Source organism: Loxodonta africana, chromosome 5, assembly GCF_030014295.1.
Source record: "Loxodonta africana isolate mLoxAfr1 chromosome 5, mLoxAfr1.hap2, whole genome shotgun sequence".
Classification (NCBI taxonomy): domain Eukaryota; kingdom Metazoa; phylum Chordata; class Mammalia; order Proboscidea; family Elephantidae; genus Loxodonta; species Loxodonta africana.
Window position 1 is genome coordinate 400,409 of NC_087346.1, and position 27,244 is coordinate 427,652.

The window sequence follows — 27,244 nt, forward strand, 5'->3', positions numbered from 1 at the left end:
TGAGCTCCCGAGAGTGGAATTTCCTGACAGAGGGTAAACGCATGGGTAATGTTGTGGAACATTGCCGAGTTCCCCTCCACAGCATTGTGCCATTTTGCATTCCCCACAACCTTGCCAGCAAAGTGTATTGTCCAGCTTTTCAATTTTTGCCAGTCCGATGGGTAAGAAATGCTATTTTGGTGATGTTTTAATTTGTCTTATTATGAGTGAAGTCGAACATATTTTCATATGTTTAAGGACCATTTCTACATCTCTTTTTTTTGGAACTGGTCTGCTGTTCATACCTTTGCATCCTATTTTTAACTTCTAAAAAATTCTTTGTATATAAGGCCTGTTACCCCTTTATTCATGATATGTGTTGCAGATATTCTCTCTGTGTTTGTCATTTGTCTTTGCTTTTGGTAGTTTTTGCCTGGAATATTTTTATTTAATCAAATTTAGCAGTTCTTTATATTATTGCACCTAGATTTCCAGTCATAGTTAGAAAGCCTTTCTCTACACCCAAATTAAAGAGGAGTTCTACGTCATGATCTGATATTATGTTTCTCATTAAAATTCCATGGAATGGTCTATTTTTATTTTCCTTTCTTCTGCTTTACTGAACTTTTTACATGAACATGTAGGTAGCACTTTCTTGGTCAGAAAAAGAAGTTAAAATCCATACGAGTGGAATTTCATTGTTCTTTAGAATCTGATGTTTTTGAAGGCGAGAGAAAATTTTAGCTGGACCATATAAAATTCCTGAGGACAAAGCACATATATAAGCTCATGTAATAACATCATCTTCTTCCTCTGTTCCTATACTTTAGCCCACAAAACGAATATTTTATCACCACTTCAAGATTGACAACTTAAATTTCTGCTCTGTCCTTATTAGAGTAATTAAAAGTCCTGAAAGGAATAAAAATTAGAGAAGGGGACAAAAGGAGGAGATGGCAGGTTCCAAAGGAAAATTTTATTTTGAGTAACTGAGTTGTTTTGTTGACGAAGCCAATCAGATTTTATAACCCCTTCATTTTATTACAATGTCGTGTATCTGAATTTCTGGGAAGTAGGGTAAATGGAAGGAAAGAAACCCTGGTGGCATAGTGGTTAAGAGCTACAGTTGCTAACCAGAAGATCAGCGATTTGGATCCACCAGGCACTACGTGGAAACCCTATGGGGCAGTTCTACTCTGTTTTATACGGTCATTATGAGTTGGAACCGACTCAACAGCAAAGAGTTGCTTTTTGGTCATGTAAATGGAGAGGCTCTGAGAATTGCTGATTTGATCATAGAGAAGAGGCTGACAGAAAGTCCTAGACTGGTATAAGGCAGACACAAAGACATGAACCATCATCTCCCTCCAGGAACCATGATTGAGGGTCTCGGTTACCTTTTCATAATTCTCCCTCAGATGTTATCATCTTTGAAAATGTGGCACAGATAAAGAGTTGTAGAAAGAAATGAAAGTTTAGAAGCAAAAATATCAACAGAAACCAAACCAGTTGCAGTCAAGTTGATTCTGACTCATTGTGACCCTATATGTTTTAGAGTAGAACTGTGGTCCATAGGATTTTCAGTGGCTGTGATCTTTTGGAAGCAGATTGCCAGGCCTTTTTTCCCAGGTGTCCCTGGATGGATTCAAACTGACAACATATCAGTTAGTAGCTGAACAATTAACCGTTTGCAACACCCAGGGCCACCAGGAAGAAGAAACAGAAAACAAAACAAGGACCGGTTATGTCAAACAACCACGTTTCTCACCATTTTCATTACACCAAAAATGTTACATTTAATTCCCCTGAAGTCAATTATGAGGAAGGAATTGCTATTAATGCAATTGTATGTGAAAGGATGTCATTCATGTACAAATGGCTTAAGCATTCACGGACTACCCAATAATTAAGGAACTAATAAATTTGTCTTAAGATCTAATTAATGTGTTTATGAATTATAAATATAATAATGTTAACCACAGAGACAACCATAATCTAGCACCATAGAGAGCATTTTTGTGTATTTTTTTCTGGACTTTTCATATGCATCTTTAACATAATAGTTGTCCTACTGAACATGTATTTTTGTACCACACTGTATTTTCCTTGACAGTATATTTACTATATTGTTACATATTTTTTTAGTTGTTATTTTAATAACTAAATATTATTTTATGTTTGACTTTACCATTCCTCCCTTTTTGGAAGTCCCCTTAGCTCTTTTCCATTTGGGGGAGGGGAAGGGGCAAATACAAAGAATAATATGGTGAATGCTTGGCTCATAAAACTTTTCCCATAAGTTTCATTTTTTTCTTTGGGATGGATTCCAAAATGCAGATCGATGGTTTAAACAGTTTAGACCTTTATAGATATTGTCAGTGTATTAGAACACCTGGGCAATTATCCCATTGCTTACATTCAGCATCAGAGTGGTTTAAATGGGTTTTCTCAAATTTAGTAGGTAAAAATTGGTATCTTATTGTTTTAATTTTCTGTGTGTGTGTTTATGAGCTTGAACATTTTTCTATGTTTTTCCATGTTTGCTAAGTTAATTCAACCCCCCTCCTTTTTTTTAAATTACCAGTTAATGTCCTTTTGCATATTTAAAATTTGATTGGACATCTAACAGTATTACGTTAAGTTTCCAAAATTATGAGGAACTGTTGCCTAGAACTGGGGTAACCTATTTTGTATTATATAGAACCTGTAGAACCTGTGGGAAGAAGATATTCCATCCCTTTGTTCTGTCATCTGGTCCCTCTGGGTGAAAAAATACAGCAAACTCAGAAAAGGTTGTGCATTCTGGCTCCTGTCTTAAAGGTGGGAAAGTTGGGAGCGTAGCTCTATGGGGATTATGATCCTTGTTGTTAAAATTAGTTGGTGAAACCTGACCTGTTGATGCTGGCATATGAGACCATGGAGTTTTTCAGAGTCCTGTGTCTATATCTTCAGTTTTACCATAAATTCTCTCCCATTTGAAGACATTTTCTTTTTAAATTTTAAATGAGCAATCTAGAAATGTGTATTTAATAGATCTTTTAGTAGAATTTTTTTTTAGTAGAATTTTAGATAGTATTGTCTGAACTTAGTGTTTTTCCACTCAGAACATTTGAGTATCATTTGATTTATCTGCCACCCTTTCTAATATTCTCCCTATTTTTACTGCAGCAGTCCAGGGGCAGAGAAAATCTTAGCCCACTTGAGGGTATCCGGGCTAACTCTGAGTTGATTGGCTATTGGGATTACCTTGGGACCCAACTGCTGCCTCCTGTTAGTGGGTTCTTACTCAGTTACTTGTATGTACTCAGGCATTTATTCTATATTCATTGTTACATACTTTTTGACCTCCCTCTAAAGTCATTGTCAAGTTTAAGGTGGCATAGAGGCTATATTTGCCAACTGGTTTTTTCATTCCTCTTCCATTCTAAACTGGCTTCTTCTCCTCACCCAGAGGTCCAGTGCCCTCATGCTGACTGCAGGTTCCCTAATGTGACCCTCTACCAAACCCTACTCACCCCTAAAGCAGCCTAGGGTTCAAAATTGATCTCCCCTGCTTTCCATCGAGGTCAACATCTCTGTTCTCTCAGTGAGTAATATCAAAAGTAGTGAGAGGAAAACAATCTTAGTCTCACAGGAAAGTACATAGCTACTTCTGTTGCCAGCCATCTAGCCCTCCTGTATGACAAAAGAACAGGAGTCAGCAGCCTGGTACTTAATTCCCCAAGGGTTGCTAACTCTTAACCTTGGATCCAGAATTCTGCAACTCCAGATGACACAATAAAGACTGAGATCTATCCCCTTCAGATACTTCCATTCTAATTTGGAAAGATGACGTATACTCATTTAATAATCCTTTATTGAACATCTTTCACATACTAGATACTGGTTATAAAAAAAAAAATTCAAGATACCATTGCTCTCTCTGGAACTCATATTGAGTGGTAGAGAGATATAAGCAAAATATTTTCAGTCACTGTATAAATTAAGGGAGCCCTGGTGGTGTAGTGATTAAGTGCTGTGGCTGCTAACCGAAAGGTCAGCAGTTCGAATCCACCAGGCGCTCCTTGGAAACTCTATGGGGCAGTTTCACTCTGTCCTATAGGGTCTCTAATATAAATTAAGGGAGCCCTGCTGGCATGGTGGTTAAGAGCTAGGCTGCTAACCAAAAGGCCACCAGTTTGAATCCACCAGCCACTCCCTGGAAACCCTATACGGCAGTTCTGCTCTGTCCTATAGGGTCGCTGTGAGTCAGAATTGACTGGATGTCAATGGGTTTGTTTTGGTTTGGCTATGTCAATTAAGAGAACACAGAGGTAAGAATGTTGGTTTGTTGTCGTTGGGTGCTAGCTGAGTCAATTTCAACTCCTAGCAACCCCATGGGACAGAGTAGAACTGCCCCATAGGGATATTTTGGCTATGGTCTTTACAGAAGCAGATTACCAGGTCTTTCTCTTGCAGAGCCACTAGGTGAGTTCCAACTACCAACCTTTCAGTTAGCAGCTGAGGACTTAATCATTGCACTGCCAGGGCTCCTTCAGAATGCTGGGTTAGGGCTGGGTTAGTTTTGTAGAACACGTCATATTTAAGCCAAGTCTGGAAAGATTGATTTGGTCCCAAATCCCATACAATAATGGGATTTTATGGCATGAGCTGCCATTTCGACTTTTTTCCATTTTCACTGAGAGCTTATGGAAGTTGTTAAGGTGGGAATGCTGGTCAGAATTCTGTATGAAAGTAGCTGTATGAAATATCTGTCAGAAAGTAGCTGTATGAAATATCTCAGAGTATGGAAAGACTGTTGATGGGATGCCAGTGGGAAGTTATTGGCATTAATTCCTGGACTGTGTAGGAGAGGCTTGGGGGTGGTTTCCTGTTAGGAGAATGGGCTGCAGACTTGCCTTGGGGTTGTGTTTGTATAGTAAGCCCACTATTTGCTGTTATGGTCATTATTGTTATCATATATGCTTTTAACTAGAATTGAATGGCGATAGAGATTATGGACAACTAAACCTCGCCATACCTAGCAACAGAGGTGAAAGATCTGGCAGGGAAAATGAAACTCAGGATATAATTTCAATTGATACATAGTGCAGAGAGAATCAGTAACACTTAACGTATGGGAGGAGAATCATAGTTGGGAGAAAGGTCCCAGGGAGGTGGGAATTGAACCAGACATTGGGGGTTGGTAGGATTAACTTAACAGAACACAGGCTGGTTTTAGGCAAGCAGAAAGGCAGGTCGGAGGCAGAATGGCAGAGCCACAGGCGAGGAGGCAGGAAAGCGCCCAGACGACAAACTCAGGGCCTGAGAGTGTCTCAGGCTAGTTGGAGCAGAGTCACTAGTAGGAAGTTTTGATTGGCTGTAATGGAGTCCCTGGCTGGTGCCAATGGTTAAGTGCTCAGCTGTTAACCAAAAGGTTGGAAGTTCAAGTTCACTCTCAGGTGCCTCGGAAGAAAGTTCTGCGAATCTACTTCCAAAAAATCAGCCATTGAAAATCCTATGGAGCACAGTTCCGCTCTGACATGCATGGGCCACCATGAGCCGGCCACCTCAGTGACAGCAGCTTCCCAGTGGTAGTCACAAGGAGAGACAAGGCTGTAGCATTGGTTGAATCTAAAATGTATATCGTATAGAATTTTGGACTTTATACTGATGACAGTGGGGAACCACTGAGGAGATTGATAATAAACTTGCTGTAAACAAAACCAGTTTCGGGAAGATTAATTTGTAGGGAACATTCAGGGTATACTGGAAGTAAGGGTCTCCAGGCAGGAATTCCAGGTATGAGGCCGTTGGGATGTTCTGTGCTCAGGGTGCAGAGGCCCAGGTGAGGAGGCGTCTGCTTCTCCCGTGTCAAGGAGAATCAGAGAGGTGCGCACATTCGCACAGACACACAGCGGTGCTGTCAGAATCTGAACCCGAGGCTTTCATGCTCTGAAGCTCATTCTTTCTAACACTACCTTGAGATCAAAGATCATAAAGATGGGAGTAGGAGGGATTATGGCAATTACAAAGTCAAAGATGAAGTTCAAGGGAACATTTTCTATCAAGAGATATTTGTAGAAGCCAATTTTCAGAGAATTACAGAAAAATTGGGTAGCAATGAAATGGCCTCTCTGGCTATTGTAGGAATGGAATAGTAGATTAAGCCCATTACTTACTATGCAAATATTTCATTACCTTTCCAACTGTCCAAAAACTGTATGTCTAATATAATTTTTGTGCTCATATTCACCACTTTTCTGCTTAAATGTCTGCTTGTGCCTTTTCTCTGGGTTCTTTGATATTATGCATGGCCCTGGGACAGCAGATCTGAAGCCAAGTGTCAGTTAGAGACATGCGTTCTGATCTTTCTTCCCTGTCTTGTCCAGGGTCAAGTTTGCTATTCATGATGGATTTTTGTTGATTTTGAGAAAGGCAGAAGTTGGCCTTTGGGATGACTCTATCATGTTAAAATAGCAAAAGCAAAAATTTTCCATCTCATTTGTAAAATGAAAACATTGGGCTTCATTCCAAGCAAACCTAATAAAATGAATAGCACCACTAAACAGACAATAAAATCTTATACTGTCATATGAAAACCTTTTAGTTCACAAATGCTACTTGTTAGTTGGCTTAGAATTTGGGTTAGCCTTTCCTCAGAAATCATCGGTTGTTTTCTGTTGTTGTTGTTTTTTTTGATTCAAGCCTTAGGAATTTTTCTTTTCTTTTCAAATATGCACGGCATAAGGGAAAAAGCAACTATGGTTATATTAATTCCAGTTGTATGCTTTGTGTTTTATCCCTGCTCAGGGCATCATTGCAGAGTATAACAAAATCAATGACGTAAAGGAAGATGATGACACCGAGAAGTTTAAGGAAGCCATTGTGAAATTCCACAGGCTGTTTGGGATGCCTGAGGAAGAGAAACTCGTCAACTATTACTCCTGCAGCTACTGGAAGGGCAAGGTCCCCCGACAGGGCTGGATGTATCTCAGTATTAACCACCTTTGCTTTTATTCTTTTCTTATGGGAAGGGAAGGTACGTTGTGTGCCATTTCGGAGAGAGGTTTTGGAAGGTCTACTGAAGGTTTCCCTGGGCACATAAACCACATCAAAATATCAAAATGAAACTTGTAGTTGTAAATGGCTCAGTGTTATTTTTTCACCATTTAACAAGTGAATTGAATTCTCTTCAGTTAAATATTTTTATAGAAATTGAACCTTAAGTAATATACACCAAACATAGTATTAATTTAGTAGATATGGACTTAACATCCATAATATTTATGAACTCACAGCTTATGTGGATCAAGTTTGTCTGTTAAAACTAAAAAACAAGACAACAATAAATAAGGGCTCTCAAATGCAAAGGAGCTTAGTGGGATTGGAGTGTGGGGTAGTGAGATGGCAGGATCTGGAAAGAACTGTTAGCAGTCAAGTGTTGATCCAGCCTTGTTCTCTGTGCTCAGCCAAGCTGGTAATCCGGTGGGTGGACATCACTCAGCTTGAGAAGAATGCCACGCTGCTCCTGCCTGACGTGATTAAAGTGAGCACGAGGTCCAGCGAACTCTTCTTCTCTGTGTTTCTCAACATCAACGAGACCTTCAAGTTAATGGAGCAGCTCGCCAACATTGCCATGAGGCAACTCTTAGACAATGAGGGGTTTGAACAAGATAGATCCCTGCCCAAACTGAAAAAGAAATCTCCTAAGAAAGTATCTGCTCTGAAACGGTGAGTGTTGGAGACTTTGAGTCTTGGAGACTTTAGAAACAAGAAACCCATCTGTTCATCTATTTAGTTTAACCTTTTCTGAATAGCTGCAGGTGTTCTGTACACTTCTGTGTATAGGCACAAAACTGAAAAAGACTGCTTGAGGCAGTCACAATTCCATGAGGTATACATAAACAGCACAGTGTGATAGGAATTCTTTGGCCCTATGAACAGAGCACATGGGTGCACACAGGGGGTGTAGTTAGCTCTGCTCATATGGGACAGAGTGAGTAGGAAAGGCTTCTCTGTGGAGGCTGCTTTGAGCTGAGCTTTGAAGGGTTGGGTAGAAGTTACTCATGCAGGTACAATGGGGTGAATATTTCAGGCCAAGGGAAGAACATGAGGGGAAAACACAGAGGGCAGCAAGTTCTCCCATGGTTGGATGATGGCAGGGCACAGGATGAGGAGAGCCTGCAGAGAAGCCTGGACATTGGGATGTGGGAGTAGAGCTAGAGGGAGGTGAGGAGAAAGTTGATGCTCTCTAAGGTTTCTAGCTACAGCGACTGTACACATGGAATTGCTGTTAACTGAGATGGGAAATGAGAGAAGGAAGAGCACGTATGTCCAAGGGATATCATCGCTCAGCTCTAATCCTGTTGAGTGGAGTTCCCTGGAGGACATGTAGTCGGAGATCGGTCAAGTAAGATATTCGAGATTTGAAATTGCTGATGTTTAGTTAGTTGTTGAATTCTGAAAAGAATTCACTGCAATTAAGGTGTCTTTGGTGACCTGAGACATGATTCAGCAGAGTGGTGGAGGATACAAGCTGTTACTGCAGTTGATTAAATAGCCAATGAAAGACAAGGCAAGGGAATTAGGCAAGTATAGACTGCTTTTTCAAGAAATTCAGTGGTAAAGAAAGGCGTTCCTGTTTTTAGAATGGAAAAGATTTGAACGTGGTATAGAATGAGATAGGCAAATGGGAAGAGTTTGTTGGTGAGGTAGGTGTGTAGGTGGGAGGGCGCATAGAGAATGAAGCTACAAGGAAACAAATCATTTAAAAGAGTTATGTCTCATTGGGCATAGGAAAGGATGCTTATGTATGCTGATTCCTCTCCCTTTTTAATACGTAAGAGTAGCCAAGGATGGGGGTAATTTTGGACATCTAAGGGAGGGAAGTTGGAGGGACTTCCTGCATCAGGGCCTCCCTTTGTTCTGTACAGCCAGACTCTAGGCTGTCGAAGGGCTGAGATAGGGTAGACACTTCAGGGGAGAGGTTTTAAACAACTCACGTGATGAACAGGAAAAAGAACTCATAAGGGAAAAGATTGTTGTCTACAGAAGACCCAGCTGAGGTTGGAAACCATAGCTGTCCAAGAGATTGAGTTATTCATATTGTACCTTTCCATGCAAAGGTTTGTTGTCTATTTGGAGAGGACAGTGTCTTCCAGCAGATTCATGTAGCTTGCTCCATTCTCATAAGATCTTTCTTTTTGACTTATTTATTTATTTTTGTTGTCGTTATTGAGAATATACATAGGGGAACATACACCAATTCAACAATTTCTCTGTGTACAATTCAGTGACATTGATTACATTCTTTAAGTTGTGCAACAATCCTCACCCTTTTCCAAATTGTTCCTCCACCAATTACATAAATTCACTACATCCTTAAGTTTTTTCCTAACTTCATTAGATCTTTCTTAAAAGATAAGGCTCAAAAAAGTGGCTCTGGTAAATGTGTGTGTAATAATCACTTTAAAGATCGTTACATTCCTTTAGAAAGATAATAAATTTCCTGTTCAGGCCTGACATTTAACAGATATGGACTATAACATGGTAACAACAACAACAAAAAAACCATTGTCATCAAGTTGATTCTGACTCATGGCGACCCCCTGGGTTAGAGAGTAGAACTGCGCTCTGTAGAGTTTTCTTAGCTGTAATCTTCATGGAAACAGACTACCAGACCTTTCTTCCGCAGTGTCACTGGGTGGGTTGCACTTAATAGTTTGTGCCACCCAGGGACCTAAATATGTTAAAATAATTTTATTATGCCTTCAAATTAATAGGTTGGCGTTGACTCCGATATAAAGCTAGCAAGGTGGAGGAGGGGAATGATGGTCTGGAGACCCTTCATTGCTATATCATGTAGAAGGTATTGAAATATTTTTCTTGCATGAGGTGAGTTGTTATTATTGCCTTCCAGCGATCTTGATGCCCGAGCAAAGAGTGAAAGATACCGTGCACTTTTCCGGCTGCCCAAGGATGAAAAATTAGATGGCCACACAGACTGCACCCTCTGGACCCCATTTAACAAAATGCACATTTTGGGGCAGATGTTTGTGTCCACCAATTACATCTGTTTTACCAGCAAGGAGGAGAACTTGTGTAGCCTCATTATCCCACTCCGAGAGGTAAGTATCAGCGGAAATGGATGTTTTAAGAGTTTCATTTGTAATATTTTTCTGTGTGAACCAGGAATATTTTTACGAGCAGTTGGTTGGCTTTTAACCAGCCATGTTCTTTGGTGGCACCTGGAGCCCTTTCGTGTGTTGTCACTGCTCTAAGCAACCATGGGATCTGCGAGATCTTTTCTTCCAGAGGCAGCCTGGTTCACAGCAGGAGGGCCACTTGGTCTAAAGGCAACAGTCCAGGCTGGGAGTCAGAAAGCCCAGTGTTTGTTCAGTCTGGTCCCAGCCCTCTTCCCAGATCGGAATCTGATTCTCTACACATTTTTAAATAAATTCCTCAGCAGATTCTCATGTAAAGTCTAAGAGGCATTGTTCTCATATCTGGGGTGGAGGTGGGTTCTATCACATCTTCATGGTCATAGGTCCCTGTGGTACTTTTCTGAAAGCCTTGCTGTGAGGTTGGGGTTGAGAGGGACTCCAGGTTAAGATGAGGGGAAGGGCTGTGCAGGGGCTGGCATCCTTGCAATTTCTAACTTGACAACTCCCAACCTAAGGTGTTCCTTTTTGAGAGGTTAAGGTGGTCTAAAGCTTTGATCATTCAATCAAAATTGACCCTTTGTTAAGAGCCCCCTATAGTAAAGGATTCAAACTTCCCTCTCCCTTCTTTTTTCTTTAAAAAGAAAAAATTATTTTCTGCTTTCTTCTTGTCTTAAGATAAGGCATCAGTACAGAAAATTTGTAACAGTACAAATGAAAACAAAATTCACCCCAGTCCCACCACTCAGAGATAACCATTTATTCCTATGCATTGTTGTGAATATGTCATTGCATAATTCACGAAAATGATGTCATCAATAGGGACTTTTATTTTCTGGTTATTTCCCTTAAAGGTAAGTATATCTTAAACATTTTCCCATGTCATTAAATATTCTTCTGTAATGTAATTTTTAATGGCTACCCATTATTCCATTAAATGGATATGCTGTACACAATTCAGTTATTCAGTTACCTGTGGTTGGACTTTTTCATTGGTTCCAGTTTATAATTTTACTTAAATAATAAATTTCTAGAAGCTGAATTGGTAGGACAAATAAAATGCAAAATGTTAATCAATTGGCAAATCTAATTCTCCTCCATACAAAGTATTATATGTATTTTCGAGGAAAGGGTGAGTCCTGAGATGTATAAATCCGACTGTACTTGTATTTGGCTCTGGAGGATATTTCACAAATTTTTCCAGCAAATTTCCCTTCTTAGTAGTCTTTGTCATAGGCTGCTGCTACACTTATTTTTCTTCTTGAAGTGTTACCTGAATATAGGAAAGCACGGTTACCTGGAGGGTGCCTGATGGCTGGGGAAACCCGCTCTGGGACTAAGACTATACTGTGGATATGCCATTTATGAACCTGTGTGAGTCATTGCTCTCCCTTTATCCAGAGGGAAATAGGGAGCAGAGACAGGCTGGAAGCAGCTGTCAAGCCATCTGCTGCTCTTCTGTTCACCAAGTCAGGGTCTCAGGTCAAGTTAGCTCTGTTTGCATTTTAATGCAATTTAGAAGACAAAGGCAAAAGCATAGGGGAATTGAGAGAAAGATGATTGATATTCTCAGCCCATTTCACACAGGAGGCTTCTGTTGCCCAGTTTTCTCTAGTAGGTAGAGCAGGAATAACTCAGTCACATTCCAGGGTAAATTAGAAGAGGGGCCGTATGCGGAGGCAGCTTTTAAAAATAAAGCACGTTGTGGTTGAAGGATACAGCTTTAAAGAAGTCATAAATGAGAAAACAGTGCCCTTCCCTCTCACTTAATGAATCACTGAGCTATATTAATGGCAGATCCCTAACCCTGACTAATGGAAGAAGCAAAGCACTTAATGTCATTTTTATTACCTTTAGGTAATGACAATGTCAGAAAAGCAATAGGGCAGGGATCCTACTGTTCATCCAGGGTCTGTTTGGGTAGAGAGGGTCTCTCTGTGACTTTCGTACCTCTGTGAATTGACTTAAGCTGAGTGATGGGCAGGAGCCTCCATGCTCTTGTTACATCCCACATGGGATGGCCACTTTCGGGGTTGTAGAGACCAGAAATCAGTGCCTTTATTGAATTATTTATAAATAAGCTGAAATATTGAGTGGAGATCGTTAACATGTGTGGATACGTAGACTTAAAGACAAATAGATAACTGCCATCCAATAAGTTCCAACTCTTTGAGACCTTCTGTACAACAGATGAAACTTTGCCTAATCCTGCATCATCTCAGGATTACCGGCATATTTGACTCCATAGTGCAGCTATGGTGCCAGCCCATCTCACCGAGGGTCTCCCTCATCCTTGCGGGCCCTGTACTTCACCAAACATGATGTTTTACTCCAGGGATTGATCCCACCTGATGACGTGTCCAAAGTAAGCAAGTTGGACAGTGTTCTATTGTGATCCGTAAGGTTTTCATTGGCCAATTTTTGGAAGTAGATTGCCGGGTCTGTCTTTCTAGTCTGCCTTAGTTTGGAAACTCTGCTGAAACCTGTGCACCGTAGGTGATCGTACTGGTGTTTGAAATACCGGTGGTGTAGCTTCCAGCATCATAGGAACATGCAGAGCCACCACAGAGCCACCAGAGTACAGCAAACTGACAGACACAGAGTGGACACGGAGACTTAAAGTAGGCCAAACTGACAGATGTGAAATGCTTACAGAGAATCCGGGGGGAATGCATGTTGCTACAGGTTTTGAAGAAATTAGTGAGATATCAAAGCAAAAGGATAAAGTGACCTGATTAGATTCTTCATTAGATATAGATTTCAGATGAAGTTTCTTTTTTTCAATCATAAGTTCATCTGTATTAAACGCCAAGATTTGATTACATTCCTCTGGGATTCCTTTAAGAAATATGTAACTACTGAAAAAAAAAGAAATATATATATATATATATAAATCTTAAGAGAAGTAGCCAGGCCCTGCAGTTTTTTCCCCTTATGGGATCCAGCCCAACCTCTTTTGGCAGTTGAGGACATGCAACATTTTATGCAAATCCAATAGATTTCTTAGCCCTGAGGGGGTGGGAAGAAAGTTTTAAAGTCCTGCTTTGTTTTTTCGTTGTTGTTCTTGCTTAGCAAATTAGTTTCTCATTCAAATATTTATACACAAATTGTTTTGTGACATTGATTGTAATCCTATATTGTGTCAGCACTATACTTTCCCTTTCCACCCAGGTTCCCTGGTTCCATTCATTCAGTTTTTCTGTCCCTTTTCATCTTTGTTTCTGGGCAGGTGTTGCCCATTTTATTTCATATACTTTATTGATATGAGAAACACGTTCCTCATATGTGTTATCATTTGTTTTATAACCAAACAAAAAACCAAACCCACTGCCATCAAGTCGATTCTGACTCATCGCGACCCTAGGGTTTCCAAGGCTGTAACTCTCTACAGAAGCAGACTGCCACATTTTTCCCCTGCTTGCAGTTTTGAACTGCTGACTTTTTGGTTAGCAGTCGATCACTTTGTAGACTTGTTTAATCTTTGGTTGAAAGGTGAACTTCAGGAGTGGCTTCAATTCTGAGTTAGGAGATTCCTCCAGTCTCCGTCGGACCAGTAAACCTTTCTTTGTGAATTTGATCTTTTATTCTACGTTTTTCTGCCCCTCTGCCTGGCACCCACTGTGGTAATCCCAGTCAGAGCGGTCAGTAGTGGTAGCTGGGCACTATCTAATTCTTCTGGTCTCTGGGTCATGTAGGCTGTGGTTCATGTGGTCCATTAGTCCTTTGGACTAATTGCTCCCTTGTGTCTTTAGTTTCACTCTTCTTTGCTCCAGACTAGAAAAGACCAACAGTTTTATCTTGGATGATCACTCAAAAGCTTTTAAGACCTCAGACACTACTCACCAAAGTAGGATGTAGAACATTGTCCTTAAGAACTGTGTTGTGCCAATTGATGTAAATGTCCCCTGAGTCTATGGTCCTTTGCCTTTGAGCTTGGGAACTTCATCCCATGAGGTGTTTAGTTATGTCTGAGAGGTTTCCCTGACTGTGCCATTTTTTTTTTATTGTCTATATTAATATATGTATTTAGAAATTTCCACCACCAAACCTGTATCTGCTGGTGGGTGTGCTCCCTTACCTCTTCCTTCGCCGCTTGGCATAGCTATCTATCTGTGTGTCCATTCATAGATTATTGTTTGTTACTTCTATTGCTGCAGAATTTTCTATGCTATAGTGGTGGTTGTTGTTAGGTGCCAGCCCTGGTGACGCAGTTGTTAAGAGCTTGGCTGCTAACCAAAAAAAGTCAGCAGTTCGAATCTACCAGGTGCTTCTTGGAAACCCTACGGGGCAGCTGTACTCTGTCCTATAGGGTCACTATGAATTAGAATCAACTTGACAACAGGTTTGGTTTTTTTGGTTTTTTTATGCTATAGTAATTGTCATTTATTCCTGTGTTCTCTCAGTGCCCTCTCTTGCCGTGATCATATTGTGCTGAATTCCCCCATATTGTGTATTGCCTTTCCCTTCACCAATATTAACAAGTGTTTACTATCTCTTTGATAGTTTTTCCTCCCATCCCTGGTAACCATCAGAGAGTTTTTCCCCCTTGTGTGTGAACCTTTTGTTGTTACTTTTTAATAGCAGTCTCATATAGTGTTTGCCTTTTTGCGATTCACTTATTTCACTCAGCATAATGCCCTCCAGATTCATCTATGTTGTGAGATGTTTTGAGGATTCATCGTTATTCTTTATTGTTGCATAGTATTCCTTTGTGTGTATGTACCACAGTTCGTTTATCCATTCATCTGTTGATGGGCACTTAGGTTGCTTCCACCTTTTTGCTGTTATGAATAATGCTGCAGTGAACATGGGTGTGCACATGTCTATTTGTGTCGTGGCTCTTATTTCTTTAGGGTATATACCTAGGAATGGGATTGCTGGATCATATGGTATTTCTATTTCTAGCTTTTTGAGGAAGTAGCCTACCATTTTCCGTAGTGGTTGTAGCATTTTACATTCCCACCAGCAGTGTATGAGTTCTAATCTCTCCACATCCTTGCCAACATTTCTTATTTTCTGTTTTTTTGATTAGTGCCAGTAATGTCAGGGTGAGATGGTATCTAATTGTAGGTTTGATTTGCATTTCTCTAATTGCTAATGATCTCGAGCATTTCCTCATATGTTCGTTAGCAGCCTGGATGTCTTCTTTGGTGAAGTGTCTGTTCATATCCTTTGCTCATTTTTTAATCAGATTATGTGTCCTTTTTTGTTGTTGTTGAGATAAAGTTTCCTATAAATTTTAGAGATTAGACCCCTGTAGGATATGTCATAACCAAAAATTTTTTCTCATTCCGTAGGTTCTCTTTTTACTCTTTTGGTGAAATCTTTTGTTGAGCATAAGTGTTTAATTTTTAAGAGGTCTCATTTATCTATTTTATCTTCTTCTATGTGTGTATTTCTAGTTATGTTTGGTATTCTATTTATAGGGCCCCTCACATTGTCCCTAATTTGTCTCCATGATCTTTATAGTTTTTAAGTTTTATAGCTTTAGTAACTATAATTACATAGTTTTATATATTTATGTCTTTGATCCATTTTGAGTTAATTTTTGTGTGTGGTGTGAGGTATGGATCCTGTTTCAATTTTCTACAGATAGATACCCAATTTTGCCAGCACCATTTGTTGAAGAGACACTCTCTTCCCCATTCAATACATTTTGGTCCTTTGTCAAAAATCAAGTGTCCATAGGTGGGTGGAGTTATGTCTGTGTTCTCAATTCTGTTCCATTGGTCTATGTGTCTGTTGTTGTACAGGTACCAGGCTATTTTGACTACTGTGGCTGTGTAGTAGGTTCTGAGATCAGGTAATGTGAGGGCTCCTACTTTGTTCTTCTTTCTTAATGAAGCTTTACTTACTTGGGGCCTCTTTCCCTTCCATATAAAGTTAGTGATTTGTTTTTCCATCTAGGTGAAGAATGCTGTTGGGATTTGGATCGGGATTGCATTATAGCTGTATGTCACTTTGGATAGTATTGACATTTTCACTATGTTAAGTCTTCCTATCCAAGAGCATAGTATGTTTTTCCATTTATGAAGATCTCTTTTGGTTTCTTGCGGTAGCGTTTTGTAGTTTTCTTTGTATAAATCTTTTACACCCCGGTTAGACTTATTCCTAAGTATTTTATCTTTTGGAGGGCTATTGTAAATGGTATTGTTTTCCTGGTTTCATTTTCACAGCTCTTTTTGTTGATATAGAGGAATCCAATTGATTTTTGTATGTTGATCTTGTATCCTGTCACTTTGCTGTATGCTTCTGTTAGCTCCAATAGCTTTTTTATGGAGTCTTTTGGATTTTCTATGTATAGGATCATATCATCTGAGAATAGGGATAGTTTTACTTCTTGCTTACCAATGTGGATGCCCTTTATTTTCTTTTCTTGCCTTATTGCCCTTGGTAGGGCTTCCAATACAATGTTGAATAAGAGTGGTGATAAAGGGCATCCTTGTCTGGTTCTGTTCTCAAGGGGAATGCTTTTCAGATTTTCTTCATTGAGGATAATGTTGGCTGTTGGTTTTGTACGAATTCCCTTTATTATGCTGAGAAATTTCCCTTCTATTCCTATTTTGCTGAGAGTTTTTATCAAGAATGAGTGTTGGACATTATCAGATGCATTTTCTGCATTGATTGATATGATCATGTGATTCTTTTCCTTTGTTTTATTTATGTAATAGACTATGTTGTTTGATTTTCTAATGTTGAACCAACCTCGCATAAAAAAAACTAACCTGGTATGAATCCCACTTGGCCGTGATGTTGAATGTTACTGACTAGGATTTTGTTAGGATTTATTGTATCTATATTCATGAGGGATATTGGTCTATAGTTTTCTTTTTAGTGATACCTTTGTCTGGCTTTGGTATTAGGGTTATGCTGGCTTCATAGAATGAATTTGAGAGTATTTCTTCACTTTCTACTTCTGAAATAGTTTGAGTAGAATTGGTGACAACTCGTTGACTGGTAGAATTCTACAGTGAGGTTGTCTGGACCAGGGCTTTTTTTTGTTAGGATTTTTTTTTTTTTTAATGACCTCTTCGATTTCTTCTTTTTATATAGGTCCATTCAAATTTTCTACCTGAGTTTGTGTTATTTTAGGCAGTGTTCAGGTTTCTAGAAATTTGTCCATTTCCTCTAGGTTTTCAAATTTGCTGGAGTAAAAGTCCTGCTTTGGAGGAAATGTATTTAAAATAAAAATGATGATGAACAGGTTAAAGTTCTAGAGTGCTTGCAGATGAAGATGAAAGTGGAGGTAGAAACTTAGGTTTAAGCCTCTAGTCAGAGCTGCTGTGAATAACTCATTTATCTAGGGGCTGCCTTGAGGGTTTTTTTTCCCCCTCCTAATGTACTGAAGAAAATAGTTTTAATGTATTAATCCTAGTTTCCAGCTGATTAAAATCCCATTATAAACCACCAAATATATCTTCATTTCAGAGCTGAAACACATCTCCCCTTCCTACTTTTCTCCCAACGTTGTAGACTTATGAAGACACATACACACACACACGCACACACACGCACACACACACACACACACACACACACACACAAAGTCTGCCAATCCGGATAGGGCTGCAATTAAGCTGTTTATGTCATGTCTATTCAGAAGTTGAGCCTTTTAATCTTTTTAATTTTGGAATGCTCCTAACAGAAAGCATGGTAAAAGGAACCAGTATCATGGATAGTTTTCTGTCACTTAAAGATGACGCATAAGGTTTTATAGGGTTCTATGAAACTTTAATGAAAATGAAAGGATTCCTTTATCGCAGGGTTTCTCAACCTCAGCGCTTTTGACATTTTGGGCTGGACTTTGTTGGGGAGACCATCTGGTGCACTGGAGATGTTTAGCAGCATCTTGGGCCTCTACCTGCTAGATGCCAGCAACACCCCTCCATTTATGAGAACAAAAAAGATTGCCAAATGTCTCTTGGGGGGCAAAAATCAGTCTTGATTTAGAACTTGAAACATGACCCCAGTTTCTAGCATAAGTTCCGGTTTGATTTGTTATAAATGGTTTTATTTTATTGGATCGTAGGCAGGAAATTTCAATTTGCCTCAACAAAACATGGGTGGTTCCTACAGAATATAAAAGTCCTTCTTTAGTGCTGCTTATCGACTGCTACTGGGTCATTCCTGGAAAGTCATGCTCTTTGCCTCATGTTTCTTTTCAGGTGACAATTGTGGAAAAGGCAGATAGCTCCAGTGTACTCCCCAGCCCCTTATCCATCAGCACGAGGAACAGAATGACCTTCCTCTTCGCCAATTTAAAAGACAGAGACTTTTTAGTGCAGAGGATCTCTGATTTCCTGCAACAGACAACTTCTAAAATATACTCAGACAAAGAGTTTGCTGGAAGCTACAACAGTTCAGATGACGAGGTGTGTGGAAAAGTTCCGTGGCCAGGGCTTATAACCCAGAGGGTGTTCCTCATCTGTCCTGTTACGCTGCCCAAGACTATTCACTTCCTTGTGCATTTCTTTTGGTCTCCAAGCTTTGCAGGGGTGCTAAGATAAACCCCATACCCTGATGTTCAGAGCGGTATCTCAGAGCTCTTTTAAATCTCATAGAGTTTATATGGGGTCACAAAGCAGGAAGGGCCCCTATAGATCATCTAGTCTAATCCTCTTATTTAAATTTGTCCTGGTTATATAGCAATAGAATTTGGTCCATATATTGACATTGTTGGGAACAGTGCAGAGGTCACTAAAGTCACAAACTAGAGATACATCACTGTTGTATGAGGCTCTGGACAAACATCTACATTTCAGAGATGAAGGACCTGGAACCCTGGGATGATATGTGACTAGCTAAATGGATAGAGCTCCAAGATTATGTGAACATATTTGAGGCACCAGAACTAGAGAGGAGGCGAAGAAGTTCCATTATCTCCTGATTCAATTGTGGCAAGCTTTGCACACATATAAATAAGAGAGACAAATGGCCAACCACCTTGTTGCAAAAGTACTTCTAAAATATGGAGAAGGCCTATTTTCAGCATGGAAGCACTGCAGTCTATGACCCATGGCATGCCCAGGTGTAACCAGTTGCCATTGAGTTGATCCTGACTCATGGCAACTCCAGGTCTGCAGAATAGAACTATACTCCATAGAGCTTTCAAAGCTGTAACTTTTTGGAAGCAGATCACCAGGTCTTTCTTCCACGGTGCCTCTGGGTAGACTCCAACTGCCAACCTTTCGGTTAGTAGCTGAGTGCTTAACAGTTTGCCAAACAGGTTGCCAAACTGATCTCTGCCAAAATGTTGGCTTACTGCGTTTCTCCTGTGTCTTTACATAGCCAGAAACACCTTGGAAAGCAGAAGGTAGCCACTGGTATCTGTAGAGAGGGTGCTGAAGAAGTAGATTCTATTGCCCATACCCTTCCAATGAGTGTGCCTTGTTCCTCTCTGCATGGACAGGTGTATTCTCGGCCTAGCAGCCTCGTATCCTGCAGCCCCCAGAGAAGTGCAAGTTCAGACATGGACGGAGAGCGCCAGTTCAACCTGAACGGCAACAGTGTCCCCACAGCTACGCAGACCTTGATGACCATGTATCGGCGGCGCTCTCCCGAGGAATTCAACCCTAAACTGGTGACTGCTTCCTTTTCTCCCCAGAACTTTCTATATTAGAACAATGAGATTAAAAATTTTTTTCTTTTTTAAGTAAATAAACTTATGTAAATATCTATGTAGAGATTTTCCTGTAAGTAAAGCAGATTTTGTCAAAATATATCATTAGGTTTCACAGTAGCTATGTGGAAAGATACAAGAGTTAGAGAGGGTGGGGGAATTTTTTTTTTTTTTTTGGTCTTGTTTTTGTTTTTAATTATTTAAGTGAACCAAGAAATAAGTACACAATTTCTAAACCCACATTTTAAAGATAAGAACTCACTTTGACTCTGCAGGTGTAGACATAAAGCCGTAAACATAAGCAGCATCTGTCTGATCTGTGTCACGTAAGTGGGGTTCTGACTCTGGGTCAGATGGCCCTTATGGCAGAGCCTCAGGCTATGATAGATGTGGAAATTTGGGCAGAAGCTCCAGAAAATGTGAGTTATTTGTTCTCTCTCTCCTTCTCTCTCCTGAAGTTTTTAGTCTCTTGTTTCCTTTTGAATAAGCGTGCATTTTCCCCTGAGATCTCAATAATAAATTTTACCTTAAGGCCATCCTCGCAGAAAACCAGCCTCTTCTGTTCATGAGTAAAATGAGTTCTAAGCACTTAACCACTACGCCACCAGGGTTTCCAGAACTTGCCCACTCCATTCCATAGGGAAAGTCTTCCGGCCTCCCATCCCACCTCTCCTTACCATCCTCAGAGTGCTTTGGGATATAGTAATGTTCTGTTATCTTTTTCAGGCCAAAGAGTTTTTGAAAGAGCAAGCCTGGAAGCTTCACTTTGCTGAGTATGGGCAAGGGATCTGCATGTACCGCACAGAAAAATCTCGGGAGCTGGTGCTGAAGGGCATCCCAGAGAGCATGCGGGGAGAGCTCTGGCTGCTGCTGTCAGGTACACCCCGCAGGGAGTGGAAGCAGCGCGCCCCTTCCACTTTCCATCACCATCAACGGGGTCTTTCAAATATGCAACCCCCCCAATTCAGAGATAAATCTTGTTTGCTCAAAGTGTTGAAGTCTGTGAACTACTCTTCCCTTAATAAAAATACAGGCCCGTGGGTGGTGCAAACGGTTTGCACTCAGCTACTAACTGAAAGATTGGCTGAATCCACCCAGAACTGTGGAAGAAAGACCTGGCAATCTATGTCCATAAGATTACAGCCAAGAAAACCCTATGGAGCACAGTTCTACTCTGAAACACAAGAGGCTACTGTCTTAGTCATCTAGCGCTGCTATAACAGAAATACCACAAGGGCGTGGCTTTAACGAAGACAAGTTTATTCTTTCACAGTCCAGTAAGCTACAAGTGCAAATTCAGGTCAGCAGCTCCAGTGGAAGCCTTTTGCTCTCTGTTGGCTCTGGAGGAAGGTCCTTGTCATCAGTCTTCCCTTGGTCTGGGAGCATCTCAGCACAGGAACCTCAGGTCCAAAGGACGTGCTCTGCTCCAAGCACTGCTTTCTTGGTGGTATGAGGTCCCCATGTCTCTCTGCTCACTTCTCTCTTTTATATCTCAGGAGAGATTGGCTTAAGACACTATCTAATCTTGTAGACCTCATCAGTATAACTGCCACTAATCCATCTTGTTACATCATAGTGACAGGATTTACAACACATAGGGAAATCACATCAGAAGATAAAATGGTAGATAACTGTATGGTCATATAAGGGAATCACAGCCTAGCCAAGCTGACACATATTTTTGGGGGACACAATTCAATCCATGACAGTTACCATGAGTCAGAATTGACTCAATGGCAATGAGTTTTAAGAATAATACAGGGCACAAATTAAAAAGTACAAATGAAGCTGCCTTCCCTTGAATCCTCATAGTCTCTTCCATGTTCTCACTAAGGCTGTTTACCCATTGCCATCGAGTCGATTCTGACTCACAGAGACCCTATGGAACAGAGTAGAACTGCCCCAAAAGGTTTCCAAGGAGCGGCTGGTAAATGCAAACTGCTGACCTTCTGGTTAGCAGCCGAATGCTTAACCACTGCATCTCCAGGGCTCCTATTTAGGAAAAAAAAGAGAATTTGAAGTAACTGTAACACTTTGTGATTTTGGAGTTCTCTTTTAGTCTCCCAGCTATGTAAACTTTATTGAGATTTTTTTTTCCCAACTTAAGACTCTGCTTTTTTATCATTGTATTGTAAGCATGCTTTTGAATATTTTTTAGAATAATTTTTTATTTTGTTTTCTGTTATTGAGAATATACATAGCAGAACACACACCAATTTAGCAATTTCTTCATGTGCAATTCAGTGACATTGATTATATTCTTCGAGCTGTGCAGCCATTCTCGCCCTCCTTTTCCGAGTTGTTCCTGCCCCATTAACATAAATAAACTCACTGCACCCTAAGCCACCTCTCTAACCTTTCAAGTTGCTGTTGCCAACTCGATCCCATGAAGATAGTTCTTTAAAAGAGCGTAGTGCTGAAGGCAGACGTTCTTTACTAATTATGCTAAATTATTACTTGGTTGGAAACCTTGGTGGCACACTGATTAAGAGCTATGGCAGCTAACCAAAAGGTCAGCAGTTTGAATCCACCAGGCGCTCCTTGGAAACCATATGGGGCAGTTCTACTCTGTCCTATTGGGTTGCTGTGAGTTGGAATTGACTCAACAGCAGTGGGTATTACTTGGTTTAAAGAAGACTTCAGAGGATATTTTTAGTCTAAGGTTTAAAGATTTTCTCAGTAATTTCGAGGGTTCAGCCATCATCAGTGGCTCCAGAAAGTCTGGATCCTATGAGGATTTGAAAGTCAGTTTCACTTCCCTTTTTATTATTATTATTATTATTATTATGCTTTAAGTGAAAGTTTACAAATCAAGTTGGACTCTCATACAAAAATTTATACACACCTTGCTATATACTCCTAATCGCTTTCCCCTTAATGAGACAGCACACTCCTTCCTTCCTCTATTTCTTTTCGAGTCCATTTGGCCAGCTTCTGACCCTCTCTACCCTCTCATCTGCCCTTCAGACAGGAGATTCCAACACAGTCTCTTGTGTCTACTTGATCCAAGAAGCTTGTTCTTTACCAGTATCATTGTCTATCCCATAGTCTAGTCCAATCCCTGTCTGAAGGGTAGGCTTTAGGAATGGTCCCTGTCTTGGGCTAACAGAAGGTCTGGAGACCATGGCCTCATTCTAGTCTCAGTCAGAATATCAAATCTGGTCTTTTTATGAGAATTTGGGGTCTGCATCCCACTACTCTCCTGCTCCCTCAGGGTTCGCTTCTCATTTTGATCAGGATTCTTCTGTAGAATCTTTATCAAACACGTTCAGTAATAATTGAGGATTTTTAAAAGTTTGGCACACAGTCAGAGCAGTCCAGGGGGGTGGGGAAGAGGGAAGAAATGGGAGGAATAAGAAAGCCCTGTTTTTGATATTTGTCACCTTCTGAATTCTCTGGTTATCACCGGAGCTGTAGCTGTGAGGCCAGGATCCGGCTGGAACCGACAGCCTACCCAGATCACTCTGTACTACCACTTCAAGTGGGAAATTCCAGGGAGGACAGAAGGGGACATGTCCACGGACCTGTGGGAAAAACACCTCTATCTTCACTGGTCCACAAACTGGACCAGAAGATGGACCTGTCAGATCAAACCTTTGAACCCTGGTATAGAAACCAGAGGTCATTCAGGCGAGGCCTACTACTACTTCCTCCTATCCTGAAGCACCCACTGTATCCCAAGGGATCTGGTCTATCATAAGCAATGGAACATCCCTTTGGGTTTGACCCATCTTTTTAGTATATAAATCATTTGCTCTGCCTGTTTAAAACCAAAAACAAGTTGTCATCGAGCCAGTTCCGACTCATGGGGAGCCCATGTGTGTCAGAGTAGAACTGCTCCATAGGGTTTTCAGTGGCTGCTATTTTCAGAAGTAGATCATCAGTCCTTTATTCCGAGGCACCTCTGGGTGGACTCAAACCTCCAACCTTTTGGTTAGCTGCTAAGGGCATTAACCATTTCCATCAGTGTCTCTGCCTGTTTAGAGGACTGAAACGTAATCATTGCAAATACACTGATGTAAATGTTTTTATTTGAACCTAAGACGATTGGTCACAAGTGCTATTATAAAACCTTATTACTTAAAAAAAAAAATGACAGTGAAGAGAAAAGTTAGCAGACTTACAGGATAGCCTTTAAAAAAAACCAAAAACCCTCAGCTCTTTCTAAAAGTAGAAATAAATGGTAAAGTTGCCAATAATGAGATGTATAAACGTTTCAGAAGTAGGAAAATAGGATCCTGATAAATAATTGGTTTTGTCTATTTCATGTAAAGCTGCTTTGTTCTCTCATTTACATATCTTGCTTTTCATTTTCCTGAAGTAGACCAGATGTAGCTCCTCATTTAGCAATCCAGATCTGAGTCAACTCGTCTCTAATTACAAATCAAGCCAGTCTTCTCTTGTCTACCTCCCGTTAGATGAGGAACTAGCCACCTAGGCAACCTGATTCAGATTGCTAACAGATCAAATGAATCATTCCATTTTCACCCTCCTTATTCAAATTAGAAGTTTTTTACAGCCGCATTTCAGATTACAGTGAAACTCAAAATGAGCACCAGGAAACCAGTGTACAATAGTTACGGTGCTGTCATGGAGGTTCATTTAAAGGTATACCCGGTGTTCCCTTCAGCAGTGTTGGGTATGTGGGCACAGAGTGTGTCGTGGTCCACATGCTGCCCTCTGCTGGGAGGTCACTGAACCATGTTTCCCCACAATTCACTGGTGAGCTTCACGTGAAGAGGAGCTTGTCGTCCGGCAAAGCCCAGCTCCTAGCAGGGAGCCCAGCCTAGGCCCAGCCCTGCTTCCCATGACCTCAGGCCTCTCCTCCAGGACCTGGACCCACTGTACCCATTGAAGTGACATGCAGATCAGATGGCAAGAAATCCTCAAAATCCCCTAGAGAACAGAGCAGAAGCCAGTGTTCCCTTGCTGTCAATAAGGATCCCTTTTCCAGGACAAGTGTGAATCGTAAGGCTGGCTTGCTTGGTGTTCATCAGGGACAAGGGCTAGGCCAGCCTACGGTCTCAGGGCTCTAATTCCCAAACTCTGAAAGTGAGTGTTTACCCTGTCCCTAATAAATAAATAAAATATATGTAAATAACATGTGTGCACTGGGTATAGATATATATACACATATATACATATATGTACATATATACCAAACCAAAACTAAGCCCATTGCTGTTGTCATTGTGACTCATAGCAACCCTATAGGACAGGGTAGAACTGCCCCATAGGACTTCTAAGGCAGACTGCCACATCTGTTTCCCACAGAGCTCCTGGTGGGTTCAAAACGCTGACCTTTCTATTAGCAGCTGAGGACTTTAACCACTTCACCACCAGGGTTCCTCATATACATATATAACATTTACACATATATATACACATATACATATATAGACACACTTACATACAAATGTATATACGCACATACACACACACACATACACACACACATATATATGGAAACCCTGGTGGCATAGTGGTTAAGAGCTATAGCTGCTAACCAAAAGGTTGGCAGTTCAGATCCACCAGGCACTCCTTGGAAACCCTATGGGGCAGTTGTACTTTGTCCTATAGGGTCACTATTAGTCGGAATCGACTCGATATACATATATATATACACACATATACACACACACACACACATATATATGTATATAAAGGAGCCCTGGTGGCGCAGTTGTTAAAACACTCCTTGAGACAAAGATGTGGCAGTCTGCTTCCATAAAGATTAGTCTTGGAAACCCTATGGAGCAGTTGTACTCTCTCCTATAGGGTCTCTGTGAGTTGGAATTGACTCGATGCTGTGGGTTTGGTTTGGGTTATACAACATGCACGCACATACACACACACTTATATACATATGCGTATGAGTACAAGGGTTTTCTGCCTAAAACAATTTTAAAATGCAAATATCTCAGACTACAGGTTCTGAGCCCAACTCTCCATCCCCACCCCCACCACCTGAGGAATTCCCATCCTGAGTAGTAGCTCATCTCTGCTAGGGGTACTTTCACTAAAAAAAAAAAATTTTTTTTTTTTTTTTTTTTTTTTTTTACTCTCACTACCCCCTGCAATTTTAGAAATCCCTCTTAAAGTTCTAATACATCCTCCTGCTTTTTAAGCCCTTGGGAGCTAACACTTTAACAAGCACTTTTCAAACGTGTTTTGAGAGGAAGAATCTTCTTTTTCAAGTGAAACTTGAAGGAACACCCCAATAAAATAAAAAGCAAAGCTGCACTGATTGAAGGAAGGAGTGGTTGAGGACTCAGCTTGGCTTCCCTCTGATTACCTCTCCTTTTCTATTCCTGAGCAGCCCCTTAGGAATGTCTGTGTAAGTTCCTTGGAAACCACGGTCTTAGGAGGTTTTTAAATAGCCTGCTTACTATGGAGCTGAAACATGGAAGGAGCCACAGGTCAATTTATCAGCTTATCCGTGACTGCAACATACCACATCGTCTATGTAATTTCATTATTATTTTGCAAGTTTCCTTTGAGCGGTAGGGAAGGTGAAGAGGTTTGATAGCTTGCGTTTACAGACAAAAGGGCAGGGTTTTCACTTTTTGTATATTGTATTCTGTTGGGTACTTACCAGGTGCCATCAATGAGAAGGCCACGCATCCTGGCTACTATGAGGACCTAGTGGAGAAATCCATGGGAAAGTATAATCTTGCCACAGAGGAGATCGAGAGGGACTTACATCGCTCCCTTCCAGAACACCCAGCTTTCCAGAATGAAATGGGCATTGCAGCTCTGAGGAGAGTCTTAACAGCTTATGCTTTTCGGAATCCTAATATAGGATATTGCCAGGTGAATCTTACTGATGGTTTCCACTTTGAAATTTTTAATTTTGTTTTATTAGCTAGTAAATAATGAGAAGTAAGGCACTGTGGTTAACAGAACTATCACTGGATCAGGGTTTCTCAACCTTGACACAATTGACATTTTGGACTGGATAATTCTGCGTTGTGGGAGCTGTCTTACACATTGCAGGATCTTTAGTAGCATCCGTGGCCTCAGCATCCTCTAATTGTGACAATCGAAAGTGTCTTCAGATGTTGACAAAAGTCTCCTGGTGGGTGAAGGATGTCAGAAAAAACCCAGATTGAGAACTACTGCACTGAGCAGAGGAGCTGGTGGACAAGAGTGAAGTTTCTGGATCCACCACCTTCTAGTTTCTGTGACCTTGGGAAGTCACTTTACTCTCTGATCCACCCCTCATTCCACCCTAGAGTAATAGAAACCACAGTTGAGCACAAGGCCTTTAATTCTGAATTGCCACAATGCTTCTACTTTGAGTCCTCCTAAGCCATAATGTCCTTGAAAATATAGCTTTTATATGCTATGGCTATATTATAATACACTTTAAAATAACATACCACAGTTTGGGAAGCCCCAAGGTAATGTGACTATTGCACATTATCAGGTGGAAACCCCAAGTTCTACTTGGCGCTACTCATCTCAGCCAATAAACAAAAGCCAAGGTGGGAAACGTACCTTT

At 40.6% G+C, this 27,244-nt stretch overlaps 1 protein-coding gene across 3 annotated transcripts in view; it reads left to right on the forward strand.

Moving 5' to 3' along the window:
• The window catches only part of TBC1D9 (TBC1 domain family member 9), a 147,235-nt gene that overhangs the window by 85,080 nt on the left and 34,911 nt on the right, over positions 1-27,244 (forward strand). For all 3 annotated transcript variants that reach the window (XR_010322001.1, XM_003410447.4, XM_064285292.1), the window contains exons 4-10: positions 6,772-7,000; positions 7,431-7,692; positions 9,881-10,088; positions 18,287-18,493; positions 19,531-19,701; positions 20,467-20,617; positions 26,339-26,553. Coding sequence is in view for 2 of the 3 variants with exons in the window: in XM_003410447.4 (XP_003410495.1) it covers positions 6,772-7,000; positions 7,431-7,692; positions 9,881-10,088; positions 18,287-18,493; positions 19,531-19,701; positions 20,467-20,617; positions 26,339-26,553 (1,443 nt within the window). In the remaining variant the exon portion in view is untranslated. The remainder of the gene's footprint in view (positions 1-6,771; positions 7,001-7,430; positions 7,693-9,880; positions 10,089-18,286; positions 18,494-19,530; positions 19,702-20,466; positions 20,618-26,338; positions 26,554-27,244) is intronic.